The following is a 17,193-nucleotide window of genomic DNA, read 5'->3' as shown; positions in this document are numbered from 1 at the left end:
TACATAGCTGCTATTCTTAAAGAGAATTCATAAATAACTTGCTGTTTCTTTTAAGCAGTCAAAAATAGAACTTATTTTATTCCTCTTTTACTGATTTCTATAAATCCAGAAAAGAAGCTGGTTCTGTTTGAAGATAAATAGTAATTAACTGTAGAACACCTTGATGAAATCACCTTAGAACTGCTATACTACATACATTTAAATTAGACAATAATGAGGAACAAACACTTCACATTTAGATATTCTTTGCCAAAATTTATGGAATTTTCTCCATAAAGGCACAGATCTGTAACCCAAAACAATTATATTTTACTAAACAAGGGGAGTGTACTATCATCCAAGTTCCTAATCACAGGTTTTATTTGTATATACAGTGAGAGTTTCTGTTGCCAAATACTCATTATGAACAGATTGCATATTTTGAGCATAATCTCTATAAAAAATTAGGTAATCATTGACTTTGTCTCCTTAAGGACCAGAGACTTTTTATACACTATTGAGACCTTTCTTCTTACAAATAAGATTTTCAGCTGTTCAGTAACTTCATTCCTCTGAAACTACACCTTTCTCTTACTAGTTGGAGGTCACTGCTATTTGGTATGATAAGTTTTACAGACCACATAAAGTCATTGTTTCCTCAAATAAGAAAATATGTTCTGGACTACCTTCTCCTGTTGCTAAAGCTTACTGTAAACAAAATATTTGAAATCAATTTATGAAAAAGTCACATCAAAATAGTGAACTTGGGTTAGACACAATAATCTAACTTGGTTTCTGTTGTAGCATACAGAACACTGGGCCAAACAAATTTGTTGTAGTGAAGGTCGAAGAACCAGAGAGCTCTGGTGAGACCACTCGCTGGCGGGTTAGCGAAGTATAAATAACTCACGGGACTCAGGGTACAAGAAAACTACCTCTCCCATCTGCCTATGTGGCTACATGCTTGGCTTGGTCCCCCACTCCGCCCTTTCCTTCTTCTCATTGGTTCCCTTTCCCTAGTCCTGCTTTTGTACCGCCCCTGTGCCTTCAGTTCATTGGTTTGGCTCTAGTACAAAATTCTGGGTCTGCATTGTTCGCCAGCTCTTGTCCTTGGTCTCCCTTCGTGGCTGGGTGAAATAAACCTCATCCATGGAAATGCCATGTGGGAGAGCCCTCCTGACTCTGTGCCTCTGGTAACTCTGAGCTATCTGGTGTGTGTGTGTGTGAGATCCGTGCCTAAACAGCCACGCGGGGGGAAGGGGTAAGCTTGCTGGAGTGCTGTACTGCACCACCTGAGTGATCTCTTGCCAGGGACGCTTCAGGGAAAACGCAGTGATCTCCCCACCGAACCGCACGCACTGCATTACAAATTCTGGTACTCAATTCTTGTATTTATTTCCTGTAATTCAGTACCCTATGGGCTGAATCTGAAGGTGCTGAGAAAACTGGCTTATGTCCTTGAAAGGTTATTTGCTAATATGCCTGACAGACATAGAAACTGAGGAAGGTACTCAGCGACTAGGAAAGGAAAACTTTGCACTTATCACTCCAAGAAAAGCTGAAAGGATGATCTGGGGAGCAACAAATCTCAGTTTAGTCTGATCATGGAGACAATCCTGGTGGAAGCCATTTCTAGGTAATAGAAGAGCAATGTGAACAGAAACAACCACAGATTGAGAGTGGCCCTGCAGAGAACTTGGGAATACTGGTGGAAGAAAGATTGGACATGAGCTGTCAATATGAGCTTGCAGCCAGAAAGCCAGTCGCATCCTGGGCTGCATCAAAAGCAGTGTGGCCAGCAGGGTGAGGGAAGGGATTTTTCCCCTCTACTCTGCTCTGGTGATACCCCACCTGGAGTGCTACACCCAGCTCTGGAGCTCTTAGCACAGGAAAGGTGTGAGACCTTTTGGAGCAGTTCTAGAGGACAGTCATAAAAATAATCAGAAGGCTGGAACACCTATGATGAAAGGCTGAGAAGCTGGGGTTGTTCACCCTGGAGAAGAGAAGGCTCCGAGGAGACCTTATCACAAACTCTCAATACTTAAAGAGGACTTAGATGGGGAGAGACATTTTAATAGAACTAGTTGCAATAGGAAAAGGTGCAATGGTTTCAAACTAAAAGAGGGCACATTCAGACTAGATATAAAGGAGAAATTTTTTACAATGAGGGTGATGAGGCACTGGAACAGGTTGCCCAGATGTGGTAAGTGCCCCATCCCTGGAAACAATCAGATCCTGGCTGGACAGGGCTCTGAGCAACCTGACTGAGTTGAAAATGTCCCTGCTCATTGTAGGGGGGTTAGACTAGATAATCTTTAAAGGTCACTTCCAACCCAAACTGTGGTTCTATTCGTTTATCAAGGGACAACCCTGCCTGAATAGTCTGGTTGCAGTTTATGATGAAATGACTGGTTAGTGGAAGAAGAGCTGGAGCTCTTAGCAGTGTATGTCACTTATCCTGAGTTTAGCATGGCTTTGACTCTGTCTCCCACAATATTCCCGTACCCGAGTTAGGACTTTATAGTCTGGAAGGGTGGACAACTAGATTGGTAAAAGGCTGGCTGTGGTGAATTGATCATATTCTATCAGGAGACCTGTTAAAAAGGGAGTATCCTCAACTCTGTCACAGGCCTTAGAACCCTGGGAGGCTTAAGACTGGTCTTAAGTCATAAAACCTGAGGAAAGAAACCCTTGTACACCTCAGACTCTTCTATGTCTTTTGTTGCTAGGTCCCCCTCCTCACTGAGAAATAGGTCCACTTTTCTATTGGGCTTCGTTTTGCACCTAATGTATATATAAAAGGCTTTCTTGTGGCTTTGCACATTATTCTCAGGTCTAGTTTTTCTTTTCCTTTCCCAATTTCTATTACTGCAGGCCTGGGCCCTAGGGTATATCACCGTGTCCCGCAGCCATAGGGAGGAGGAGGAGAGACGATCCAGCAGGCAGGAATTGTGCAGCAAGATTGATCTATTTAATTATTTTACAAACTCTCTTATAGACTTTTTTCTTCATAGTCTAATTGAACAAAGGATCAGCCACCCCTTGGGGTGATTGGCTAGAATCCTAAAACATCCATTGTCAAAATATTTTTCTACTATACCATAAACAAGACCTTTCAAGGTTGCAGGTGGCTTGGTTGTTTACATTCCCTGCTACCTCTTCTGCATGAGAGAAAAGTCTCTCACGGACTTAGAAAATAGCAAGAAAATCCTCGCTAGTAGCATTTTTGTATCTACAAATTTCAATTCTGCACACTTGGGTAATGGCTTAATATTTCTCCTAAGTAGCCCATCCCTGCTCCCTTCACTGGATGTGTGCTTCCTTTCTGCATCTGAGCTCAGTCAGGTGTTTCCTATTCATCCTGTCGGCCATACCTTCTTGAACACTCTCTTCAATGAATACGGAGGAGCAGCAATGGAGCAAAGCTGCTACCAGACTAAGATTTAATTGTTTAAAGTATGTCTTAAGGCTCTACTTAGTAGGCCATAAGTCACTTTGAGAGGAAAAAGAATGTTTGTGTCCTGAGCTTCTCTCCCAGGAGAGACAACCAGCAGTCCAGACTTGTCACTTCAAGCCAAAGACTCAATGAGATTACACTTTACTGTTCTAGGTTCTTTCTGACCTAGCAAATCTTTGCTGAATAGTGTTCAAGCTCAACAAGTCCAGCAAAAGTGCCCCCTCCTTTCTTTACAAATCAGACTAACTTACAGCATGGACATTATAGCACTTCTCTGGAAAATACAGAAAGCAAATTTGCAACCTTCTGATGGTGTGTTTGGTGTGTTCACCAAACCTAAAGTTCCTAAAATTCTCCAAACTTACATGAATGCTCTAATATTTAAACTAAAAGGCAGACACCACTAACTCTACATTTAGCACAGAAATACAGATCTGTCACTCTGCATGTTGGATTTGTTCTCAGTGTGCCAATCAGTTTTCACCTCTTTATATGTAAGCTGCTTTAACATCTCAGGGAGCGTGCCATTAGATTCCTCTCCAGTGACTAAATAAGTAGTCACTTCAGTTAGTAGTGTAGTTACTCTTCTTCCACTGGATATCAATAGCAAGAAATGCAAGCAGAGGCTTGAGGAGTGCAGATGCAATCACTGCCAGAGCTGACTGGCAGTATAAAGCTGTAAAAGCAGCTGGGAAGGTCAAAAAGATAAAGTAAACTTCGCTGCCTTTTAATCTATTAGATTTTGTGGGACTTTTTTGTTAGGTCAGCCTGTTGTATAAAAAGTAGAGCAGAGTTTTCATTGTCACATAGACAAGAAGAACAGCAGGTTCTGAAGCCGATGATAAGGAAGACTGGGCCTCAAAAATTATCTAAAAGATAAAAATACAAGCTGTTATTTAAGCCAAGGTTTTGACTTCATTTAACATGAACTTAAGTACACACTTAATCACTTCCAAATGTCTGTTTGTACTCATCTCATAGAGAAGATAAGACAGAAAGGGTAGATCTGTGCTTAACTGAATAGCTATTTAGACCTAAGAAATAATTGCTGCTCTGCAGAAATGACTGAAATCAGTGACTTCATGGTACTTAGTCATTTTTAGGCATCTTTTGGATGATAGCCAATAATTGGCAGCTGGAATGAGAATTTTGAATTTGTATATCTCATTTTAATACACATTCTAATTTAGCCATTGAAATCTTATTTTTAATGTTGACTGGAAGTGAGAAAGTGTTAATGGAGGAGCTGCAAGGCACCTTCGGTGAGAAGAGAGCAGGGATTGCCTCATGATGGACACAGTTCCCTCTTTTAGTTTAAAGCCATTCCCCCTTGTCCTATCATTATGTGAAGTTTAAAAAGTCCCTCTGCAGCTTTCTTGTAGGCCTCCTGTATGTACTTGAAGGCTGCTACCAGGTCTCCCTGGAGCCTTCTATTCTCCAGACTTAACAACCCCAACCTTTTTGGCCTGTCTTCACAGGAGAGGTGCTCCAACCCTGTCACCATTTTTTGGTGACCCTCCTCTGGACTTACTCCAAAGGGTCTGTGTTGTTCTTGTGCTGGGACACCTGAGCTGGACACAGTACTCCACATGGAGTCTCACAGGAGCAGAGTAGAGAGGGAAAATCACCTCCATCAACCTGCTGGCCATATTGCTTTTGATGGAGTCCACAGCATGGGTGACTTTCTGGGCTGCAAGTGCACATTGCCGTGTTGTGCTGATCTGACCTTCTTGTCAGCCAATAGTTCCAGTTTGGGATTGTCCAGACCCACATGCATGACCTTGCACTTGGCCTTGTTGAGCTTCACAATGTTCCCACAGGTCCACCTCTCAAGTGTGGCAAGGTCCCTCTGGATAGCATCCCTTCCCTCCAGCATGTCAGCTGCACCACACAGCTTGGTGTCATCAGCAAACTTAGTGAGGGTGGACTCGATGTTACTTTCTATGTCACTGACCCATGAGTCTTTTCATCTCTACTTTCTTTTCTTATTCTGTTGATGAGAGGGACTGACAAAACAGCTAGATGATCAGCTGGCGGCAGGACAAGGTCAACCCAACACATTTAAAAAAACACAAACTCTTTAGTCTTTCAGAGACCTTTAAATTCTTAACCTCAAATGAAGAAAAACAGAAAGTAAAGCCTTAAGAATGATCAAGTCTTTCAATGAAGGCAGTCACAATTTGGTAATCCTAGAATCCTTTCAATTTAAGCAATTAGAAACTAACAAAGTTCTAGAGTCAAAAAACTTGTATTATTAAATCCATTTTGCAGCAGAGTTGATGACCCAGACACTTATGGTTTATATTTAAATATAAAATAAATTTTTCATGAACATGAAAATTACTTCACTTGAGGCATGTCTGAGTCATCCGCATTATATTTTGATGTAAGATTATTCAGATGGCAAGATTTAGAAGTCATTAACACCTCCGTCATGAAAGTGACCTTCAGGGCAAGCGATTGTAACACATTGTGTTTAATTACTTATTCCTGCTAAAACTTTATACTTAGGATATGAAGTGAAATTAATATCGGTGTTTTCATTAATATTTTTTAATATCGAACTCATTGAAATATGGAGATATATATTTTTTCTAATTTTATTCTTGACATAATTGTGTAGTTGTGCAGTCAGAATGCAACATCAGACCATTTTGTATCAATGAAGATACAGCTGTACTCATAGATTATATTTTGCTTCTAGTTTTAGTTTGCTGATTAAATTTCATTTGATTTATAATTCCACAAACAGTCATGAGAGTTCCACTTGTTTACAGTGTATCTTCGGATTCCCTAATGAAGAACTTTGGTAACCTATCAAGCCAAAATAATTTTGAGATAGCCTTAGAAGTCCTTAGATTATGAACAAATGTATTTATAGTAACATTTACAAAATCAAAGGATTCTGGAATCATATAGAGAAAAGGAGTCCCTGACTAAGGCTATATTTCAAAGGCTATCTTGGTGTAAAAGAAGACTATGGATGCATGGTGTTTTCTTACTCAAAATGCCTTTCCTCTATGGACCTTAAGTCTCATAGATGGTACATTACAAAGCAAAGTGTTTCATTGATTGTTTCTTTAGATTTGAAGTGTAAATTCAACAGTTACTGTTATAACCACTAACATTCATTACTCCAGCCAACAAATGGCTGTTCAGAAAAAGCAAGTTTTGGATTCAGTGACTCACAAGGCATCTTCCATTTTATGTTTTTATATCTAACACTCTGGTACCACCAATGTACAAGCAGTAAGCAGTAACAGCTGTCGTCTTGAGTAAAGAGCTATTCTACTTAGGACTTTCAGAACTGCTTTATGAAATCACTTTACTTCTTATTTTGGTCCAGGAAAAAACCAGTTTCTTACATGCCCAATCATCAAAGATCACCAAAGTTTTATTCTCCAAAGTATCTGGTATAAGGATTTTAACCAGGGTGCATTAGTGGTATTTAGATCTTAGGAAGACTATTGTTGCTGCCAGTGAAATCATGACAGAATACACCTGTGCATTTTTAATCTGAACTGTGAGAATCTCTTTTAAGAGTCTATGTGATGTGCAAAGCATTAGATTTTATATTAGCAGTGTGGAGAAAAAAACCTATATTTTAATAGTTAAAAAATTATTTCTAATGTATTTTTTGTTAAACATCTATTTAAAATGAAATAAAGTTATAAATCATGTAAAATAAATCCAACATAACATAAATTCACGGAGAAATTAAAATTTTAAGACATGCATTATATGCCAAAATTTTAGAGGCAACAGAGATCAGTGTCTAAAGACTGCCCTCCCTAAGACAGTAAATTACATGATGACCAGAAAAAAGTCAGAATGTCTAATAAAAGTTAATAAATTTAAAATAAGATTTAATAATAAAAAGAAATATATTACTATAATTTGGACTAACCATTTCAACGTATTGTAATTTGTTTCCAGTTTCCATTCATTTATAAGTGTATGATACTTTAATAGTTAATGATTAAAGTTCTGGGTATATTAAAATATTTTTTTAATTCAACTGATCATTTGGAACAATTAACACTGTCATCTATCTTTAAAGGGGACTGGTCCTTGACAGAAAAGTTGTTCCTAAATTGATGAAATTAAGGAAGATGAAAGTGGAAGTACAACTATCTTTCAAAGATTTAAATGAATTACTCTTGCTATACTGTTATAAATTCAGTACCATAAATACTACTATTTTGTAGTTAGATAGTGTTTTCAAAAACTCAAACTTTCAGAGAACTAATTTAAAATTCTGTATGTTTGCCAGGGAAACAAACACTCAACATATGCGCTTTTTGCTTCATAATCCAGAAAAGCAATGTCTTGCTCTGAAAATACTTCATTTTGAAGTCAAATTACTTTCACTTATTTCTGGGCCTGCTAACACTGCCTCTTCATTTTAAAACTTTAGTTCAACTGCTACACTTTTTACTGCATGAATTATTCTGGACTTAATCTAAGTGGTGCAATGCATTGTAGTTGTCCAAACAGTGTCAGTTTAGGGAGGGAAAAAAAGTTACTGGTTATAATTAAGTGATGGGCAATCTGTCACTAGAGTAATTTTTCAGTGTTTGATAGACACTTTGATATAACAGTACCCTTGTTAGCAAATAACTAACACTAAGTAGGAAACAACTATCCTTGTAAATATACTAACAGGATTTGGACCAAAAATATCTACTTGTAATAGTCAACAATTATTACAGCTAATTGGAAAAAAAGAATCACAAAAAACCCCCAACAAAACCCAAAGTCTTATCTTTGTTGGTTATATATGTTAGGGGAAAGCACTAAAGTCAAACTGCTTTGTCAATAATGAAGAATCACAACAGAAGCACACCTGCAGATTGCTTGTTCCTTTTCAGATTACAGTCTCCTAAGTACTCATGTGCAGGTGCTTTATCTTTTATGTATATAACAAGGAATTCTTGCAGAAATGTATACATAAAAGTTAAGACATCTCTTTTAACATTTATTAATTAGAAATTATATCTGCAGCACCACTGCCTAATGAACAGAAGCTTCTCTTGACACCCAAGGAGTACTACTTAGAACAGAGGCCATCTGAAGAAAATATTGCAGAGGGAGGCTTTAAAAATGTAGGCAGGAAAATTATATAGATTTTTCATTTTTTGCTGAAATTTCAAGGATAATTTTGAAGAACAGTGCACAAGTGATACGTGGACTAAGATTTGTAGTGAATGAAAGGATATACAGCTATATATATAGTCCCAAAACTGTACTTGTTCTTTGTTCTGTGGAGAATTACATTCCTCTCAGTTCAGTGGATGCAAATTGCATCCTTTTTTATCTTGTACATTATGTGACATTCATCACAGGCTGGAATAGATAGGAAAAAACATTTTATGCAGAAAGAATGCAGAAATGATTCAGCTTGAGGAAACAACTGTAAATATTTCTACAGTCATATGATTCCGTGTGTTTTCATGTTACTTAAGACGGATCTATCAAAACATTATGTATAAACTAGTTCAGCAGCAGACTGAGCATTTAAGTAAAAGTCAACATCATTTTAGAGAAATTTTACTGCATCTCTAGCCATTGAATATTTCGTCATTATTCTGTAAAAACGTAAAGATTAACACTAAAGGCAACGGTGTTGATCCAACAGGTCAAGGTGCTGCTATGGTTCTGTGCAAATTCAAATGACAAGGTAGCATTTCATTGTTTACAAAATTTACTCTGCATCTATGGTAATAGTTTTTTTCCTGGCTGAATTAAAAGGAATACACATTGTTTTTCTTTGTATTATACAATAACTCATTTCAAATGAATGTATGGGTGTCTTAATACAAATAATCGAGCTACTTCAAAAGAATTAGATAAAATTCTATTTAAGTTAATATTGACTTATGCTCCAATAAGGATATATTTTCTTTTTTCTTGCTGTATTATTAAAATCATGTAAAACCCATGAAATAAGCTTCTTGGCTGTGGTAAAGAGTAGATCATACCTGTGAATCCAGGTAGACAGAGACACTGATACCCTCCAAGCCTGTTGATGCAGCTTCCTCCATGTAAACAAGGCAAAGTTTCACACTCATTTACATCCATCTCACACAGAGACCCATAGTATCCAGGTGCACAGTTACAAAGGAATCTTTAGAAAAGGGAAAATCAGGTATGTCAACAGAAGTAACAGTGGGATCTATTGCAATATTTTAAAGCCGTATGTATCTGCTGATGCCAAGTTGGTGTCCCTAATCCTCATCCATATTAAAATAATGAACAGACTTTTCTCATTTCCATGTTTCTGAAGCAAAGATGGTGATTTACTTTTTGTTAAATTAATAGAAAAATTTGGCACAGTAATTTTAACTGAAGGTATAAGGAATGACTTAAGGGCTAATGATCTACTGGCACAAGTCTCTGAATAACTTGTGAAGTGCTGTTGAACAAACACAGGGCTTGTAGCAGTCTAACTCAAGATCAATTTTCTTCTATTTCAGTCTTTTTCCAAATGAAAAAAAAAAATAAGGAGGAAAAGAACAAGTTGTGATGAAGAAATTTTCCCATCTGTCTTCCTTTAAGGTCACATAAGAAACAAAAAACTGAGTCAGTAGCATTTACTTACTCCATTTTAACTTGTCGTGTGGTGAAGGTTCCATCCAAACCTAGAATTAACATAAGGAAATCAGGGAAACATGTTTTATTTAGTAGTAACTAACCTGTTTATGAGATCCAGGCAAGTTCCATTGTTCTTGCAGGGTCTTGATAAGCATTCATTAATCTCCACTTCACATAGGGTCCCAGTAAAGCCATGTTGGCATGAGCATCTAGCAAAAAGGATGTCACTACATTACTTTTTAGGTCATTGTAAAGATTCCAGAAAAACATGGCAGATGTTGAGGGGTGTTAATTAAATGGTACCAAAATCATGTTTGCTTTTTACTGATAATTGCAAAGTGCAGTACTTTAACAAGCACCAAAAAGTCCAGCACCTGAAGCCCAGTAAATAAGATTTTTATTATTCTTAGCTGAAGGCCACAGGCGTTGACCCCGCTGTGCTAGGGCTTACTTAGAACTTGCCTTGGCCTGAGCTGCTTTTCACTTGTTTTGACACCTGCCCTGCAGCCAACTGACTGATACGTCTCATGCTATCCCTTCAGCTCTGGAATAGCATCTATGGTGAGCATGTGAGACCCTGAGATGATCATGGTATTACAAATACTGGCCTTTTGTGTTCCACTCCTGAAGGATGGGATGACATCCAGAGGGACCTGGACAGCCTTGAGAAGTGGGCCCGTGGGAATTGCATGAGGTTTAACAGGACCAAGTGTGAGGCGCTGCACCTGGGTCAGAGCAACCCTTGTATCAATACAGGCTGATGACATTGAGAGCAGCCCTGCTGAGAAGGACTTGGGGGTGCTGGTGAGTTAGAGGACCCAAGAAGGCCTGAGACTGAAGATGAGAAAACCCCCACTGTGAACATCATAGTTCTCCTGACAAAGACTTCCAGATACCAGTGACTTGCAATAAGACTGCCAGTTCTTCTTGAGAAAGAACAAAATCACTGATCATAGGATGCAGACAGACGTTGTGAGGGTAATCATAACCAAAGAGACTTAACTGCAAGATTTCTTATGTAACAGCTATAACTACATCCTTCATGAAGCTTTTCTATTAATTTCAACTCTGACTGATTGTACTGTTGTAACTGGGCTAACAACAACTGTTTGCTTTTTAAAATTAGATTCTTATGATTTCAATTGGCCCTACAATAAATTCTTGGGGTCATATTTATGGTGTATATGTATTACTTTTTGCACACAAGAAGATTTAGACTATAATGGAACTGTCAAACACATTACACCCCCCCTCCCCCCCTTTCACTGAAGGTCAGCAAATATTAGACAGGCAAAGTACCAAAGGAAAAGCTAGATGATAAAAATCCATGTATCATACTGTGTATCTGTTACTCAAATAATTTTCCTGACCTGTAGTGGTTGACCCCATCCACACAGAGACCTCCATTCTGGCATGGGTGGGAGATGCACTCATCACTGTTAACTTCGCAGTAAGTACCCTCAAATCCTGAAACACAGATTTCATTAACTGTGAATGAATGAAATCTACTACTTGATGTAAATAAAAGGGTCACAGATTCTCTTGGAGGTTTGTCTATCTGAGCCCAGGACTAACTCAGACAATGAAAGTGGCAGGCCTGGGAAACCTGAGCTGCACTCAAAGCTGTTTAAGAAAAGCCTGAGAGAAGCATCAGCAATGGCTATCTCTTCATTTTAGAGCATTTAAGCTGAAGCTCTTTGCCCTGGTATCTGACTGAGCTGTGTTGCAGCCATGGCCAGTGCCTAGGCATGTGCTGCTTACCAGTATGCTGACTTTGTTCTACATACAGGCTCCCTGGATTGACTTTGGATCTGCCCCATTCCCTGTAGGCTGGACCGGCGATCTGGCATACTCTGCTGTTCCTGGACACAGCCAGTGGCCCTGCCCTGCCTGCCTCATTCAGACACTGCCAGACAGTGAAAGCCATGACAGCCTGGCACTCCTGGATGACCTTTGCTTCTGGAGGATCCAGCCCTTTCTGCTCATTGACCCTAAGATCAGGACTACAAGTAGAAGTAACCCTGAAAGTACTTTCTCTGATTATTTTTGTTCCTTAGCTTCAACAAGTTAGTGTCCAGACAGTATATGAAGTCATATTGTACTTTAATGAACCAGAGAGAACAGATTGGGATAGAGCACCTAGCTAAATATACTGGGGAAATGTAATCCATTTTAAGGGACTGAAAAGGCTTTCTTGGAGAGTGTGGGACAAAATCAGAAACTAAAAGCTAATTCAGTAATTAGTATATTACAGAGAGTAGTGGAACTTAGAGGGACCCCATTTATTCAAAGCAGTCAGTAGCTGAGAAAGAAAAACAACTGGTTTTAATATTTAAATGAAGAAAAAATGTGATTAAGATCTTATCTGCACAGTACATTACTTGCATAATACATTACATTTGCCTTTGTAATAAGACGCTTTTCAGTGACACATGAACCTTATTTCTGCTCTTAGACAGCATACTACATCTTATAGCATTTGCATAAATAGGTGTTCTGCTAAATGCATACTTGTGTTAAAATTCTATACATACAGTGGAGACACTAGAGCTAATTAGTTGAATTTTGCACTAATTCAATATATTTGTTTTCAATTCATGGAGAAATTAAACCATTGCAATGAGCAAACTATTTGCATTGTATGACTAATATGCGAATCCTGATTGCAGGTTGAATAAAGACCATTAATAGGGTTTAATAAAAAAATTAAATTAAAACAACATTTAAAATAGCCATTGAAATTCAGTATATATTGGTATAAATATGCCAAAGGTTTTACAGCATTTTTTGTTAAAAAAATAAGCAAAAATTGTTATATGTACTTTTTTAGATACCCAAATAAGAATAATATTTTTTTTTTTTAATATTATGAATTTGTGATTTTCAAAGTACTTAACGAAGGTGGGGAAATAATGAAAGACCACTGTTAGAATAATACAGCTTCTTTTTATCTAGAGAAAATCATTACTGGAAGAAATAAGTGTCTTCATGAGAGTTGCAGGGAAAGCTGTAGAAAGAAATCTCTGCTGTGCTCCAATATATGATCTAAACATGAGCCCACATCAAAGCAGTTGGTATTTTCTTCTTATCAGGATTATTTCTATTCAATAATTTTTGGGGCTAGACCTGACTGAAATGAGGTCTTAATATTTGCTGAAGGTTTCACAGCAATGTCTGCAACAAAGTGGGAAAAATAAAGCCTGGAACATATCTCAAACTAACCTTTCAATTATAGTCACTTACGCTGTTATGATGTCATTCTCTTTTTCAGAAATTTCTTGAGCATGAAGGGATACCCTCGTTTATTTCCTATTTGTAGGTTTCACAAAAAAACCCCAAAACCAAACCAAACCAAAAAAGCCCAAAACTAAACAAACCACCAAAAAACCACCAACCCCCACCCCCCCCCCCAAAAAAAAAACATTAAAAGAATTGTCATAATAGAGACAAAAATTCTGTCCTACTGTACAGATTTGAAGTATCTCCCTCAGCACAGGCAGCTTTGTATTCTGAATGGTTTAGTTTGTTATGTGCAAATGGGCCTGAACCAGAGCAACCATCCAAATACGTTTCTTAGCTGTAGCATGTGTAATCTGCATTTTAATGCTGCTGAACCTTCATCTATTCCTGCCTGTAGTTTGATTAAGGAAAAAAGAAAGGTAACAGAACTGTAAACTAGTACACCACAGACCAAGTTAAGTACTAGGCCTGGTTGTGTGAGTAGACAGAAGTCACTGACACACAAAATATTCAGTAGCTGTTCAATACATGCCATCCAGTGCCACTGAGTAAGGGCAGAAAAGATGATAACATGTTTCTCTAACTCTGGTTTAATTAAGAAATTGGGGGACGTAGTGAATGTAAGAGACTGGGACTCACAGGACTATTTGTAGTCAACTTCTGCATCTGTAATTTCTCATTTATTTGTGATGCTTGGAATTTCTAAAACTAAATTTGATTACTGAGTGGAAGGCTGTGTTGATGGGCAGGGAAAATGGAACTTCACTGAAAAGCACACACTGAAGGTAAACCAATGTAACATTATAAATATACATATAGACATATTTTAGCTTTATAAGGTAATCATGGAAGGGTTGTGAAGATAAAGCAAAACTGAAAAAAATGTTAACAGTTTTTATACAAAATAGCTTCTTATTTTTTTGTGATATGATAGAATATTTAAGCAAGTATCTTAAAAAAATACCACAGTTATCAGATTAGAATACATAAAATGGAAAATGGAGGCATTGCTCATTCTACTTTTGCCTGTCATCCTCACTGGTTATGAATGTTTTATGGTCTTTTTGAAGTAAATAGTACAGAAGGGAATATACAAAGCATTATTTAAACACATTTTTTGAATGCAGTAGTACATATTTTTCCAGCCCATAGCAACATATCAATGCCTTGAAAAGACATAAAATAAGCAAACATATTGCAGGCATTATATTTTATCTATTTTTCCTGTGAATGGAAAAAAATAACATTTTCATCACAAAATTTTACTGGCTATCTACTACATTAAGAAATGAGCAATCTAAGTATTTACTACGCTATTGTCTTATATCTACTGACGAATTATGTCAGTAGTTTTTTATTAAAGAAGTCATTATATTTTTTTCATAATGACATATACTATTAAAAATTACAGGCAACTACTTAGATGATATTTTGATCCCCAATGAAACCTTGTGAAATAATGCAGTGACTTTTTCTAAGGAATTTTTAGCATTTCTAGCAATTTTAAGAGAAGATTTAATGAAAACCTGCTTTCAACTAAAATGTTTATTCAGAAACACACAAATCTTCTTAAAAGGATCCCAAAATATTTCATTCATATTTTCTGCATGTCTGTGTTGTAGTCTATTTAGAATTTATGAAGCTTTTAGAAAGGATGTTTCAATAAAAGCATATGACAGTAAGCCAACTTTAATTCAGACCTTAAATATGTTTTCAGAGTAAATTACAAAAAGAAAGCAGTGCTACATTGTGCACACCTCTTGTACAAACAGAAGAGGTCAAACTTCAAAACAAATACTGCTGTGTTAGGATTAAGGTATTAATGAAATATTTATTTTAGGGATAATCTTGAACAGTCACCAATTACATTACCTTCAAATTCAGAAGACTAGTTAAAACGCTCATTCCTAAGTGGGACTGGTTTAAAAAAGAATTGGTAGTTTATTTATGTAGTGCTGATTGAAGATGAGATACTTCATGAGTCTAACAGATAAGGACTCTTATATTTTACATGATATCCATACACAATTTAAAGGGCAATTTAATACATTAGGTTATTTTGTATAAGCTACAACTGCTGCCACACATAGCTGTGATCTGTGATACTTAAACTAAAATTTATATGGGGGTGTAATTTTTACAGAAATGCAGAGACATTTCCAAGTTGTTTCATGTGTTGCAAGAGTAAATAAAAAGACAATGAGGGGAACTGCTCTAAAATGTTTAATATGTCAAAAATATTACTGTATAAAACTATTTTGGAAATCATGACATTACTGGCATGATAACAGGCTTACTACTGTAAAATGGTTTTTATTTGTCAAACATATTTTACTGGTTTTTTATGTCACATTAGAAAAACTGAAGGTGTAAACAGAATTTTACAAGTATTGCTGGTATCCAAATAGGTTTTTTTAAATCAATGGGATACAGGAATTAGTTTAAAACATTTATTTGTGAATGTATTGAATATGTATAAATATATTTGAGGAAGTATCTCATAAAGGTTAACAATTTTTGTAGTAACAACATATTCAAGACTTTCAGAAATTAACAGAGATAAAAACATTTGAAAGCTATTACAATTCTTTGTGTTTAAAAATATAGTCTTACTTCACTCTAATTGTTCAGATGGCATGAAAGTAACTTTAATGTTATGAGGTCAAGAAACATCTGGAAAGCTGTTACTTAAGATGAGACAGATGCTATTTTTACTTCTGTTTCTCTGAAATATAGGAAATCCTGTATTTCTCAACTTTATCTATGGGCCTTCCGGGAGCTACAAAGTGATGGAATATGCAGAGTACAGAAGCTAAATATCTGCTGTCACAGTTATGGTAATTTTCTCCTTATTCCCTTGCAGAGAAATACTACAGAATTGACCTCTGCAGGTAACATGATTCTAACAGGATTCTTTTGCCACAAGCTCTCTACTGTTTTGCTCATCAGAACAGTATCATGGATATTTGTCTCCTTACCATGAACTATTTATGAACCAATGTTTGCAAACAGCAGAGATATCATAGCAGCCCCATAATCATTAGTTCAGGTACTTAGGTTGTTCAGCATTACATAAGTAGGTACATAAATCAAAACCAAAGGTGTGTAAAATATTAGGCACTGTAAAAAGGCTATTTCCCTCTGTGAATTATGTATGTGTGTGTCTGAAAAAGAAACTGGCACTGAAGGGCTCAGAAATCTGATGATAGCAAACTTCAATTGAAATAAATTCTGGTTTTCATCAGCTACTTATTATTTCTGCTTGGTATTATAAAGTTTGTACATTATGATAATTTTCACTTAGCCTTGTTTCAGATGTGGGCTGAAACATATTTTGCTTCAATTCAAACTTCTAGCTGTTGATGCCTTTCCGTGCTGGGTCCTAAAGTCCTGGTCACAGTCTTAGATTGTTGCTCCGGCCCCTCTGTAATTTGCTGGCAAAGAGACGGGCAAAGCAAGATGTGTTCCAACCCAAGACTGCGAGTTTCAAGGTCTTTAGGATCCCTTCGTGGTCGCCAGCAACTGATGCCTTTTCCTGGTCTTAAAATCAAGAGGCATACACGGTTAGAAGGGGAAAAGGGATTTTACCTTGGTATTTATTTTAAGGATCCTTAGGTGTACACGTCCAGGTCATATGCATCGAGATGCACCCCGCCGAATCTATCTCTGTGTCCGTGTCTTTCTTCCCCGTCCCCCCCCAACATTGGGTATAACATTATAGGTTTTACTAATTAGCATATCTATCAAAGATTCCCCAATGAGAGGCTCAAGTGAGCCCCCCTCCCCAAGGAACCTTCCCCTGGATGGTTCTGTCTTGGTTTACAGAATGTGTTCTGGAGAGGACCTTGGGGTCTGGGGCACACTGGTCCCTAGCTACGAAGCTTCTGTAATGTTTAGTCTCTTAGCTTAACAAACAAGTCCAA

General features: G+C 37.2%; 1 protein-coding gene across 1 annotated transcript in view; it reads right to left on the bottom strand.

The window, feature by feature from the left end:
* Positions 1 to 17,193, bottom strand: part of EYS (eyes shut homolog) — an 852,840-nt gene that overhangs the window by 439,652 nt on the left and 395,995 nt on the right. Inside the window, exons 24-26 of the mRNA XM_019287512.3 lie at positions 11,401 to 11,497; positions 10,132 to 10,239; positions 9,418 to 9,563 (exon numbers count right to left, since the gene is read on the bottom strand). Coding sequence (XP_019143057.3) covers positions 9,418 to 9,563; positions 10,132 to 10,239; positions 11,401 to 11,497 — 351 coding nt within the window. The remainder of the gene's footprint in view (positions 1 to 9,417; positions 9,564 to 10,131; positions 10,240 to 11,400; positions 11,498 to 17,193) is intronic.

The sequence above is a fragment of the Corvus cornix genome, chromosome 3 (assembly GCF_000738735.6).
Source record: "Corvus cornix cornix isolate S_Up_H32 chromosome 3, ASM73873v5, whole genome shotgun sequence".
Lineage (NCBI taxonomy): Eukaryota > Metazoa > Chordata > Aves > Passeriformes > Corvidae > Corvus > Corvus cornix.
Note: the sequence above shows the minus strand (reverse complement) of the source record. Positions and strands in the feature narration are given on the sequence as shown.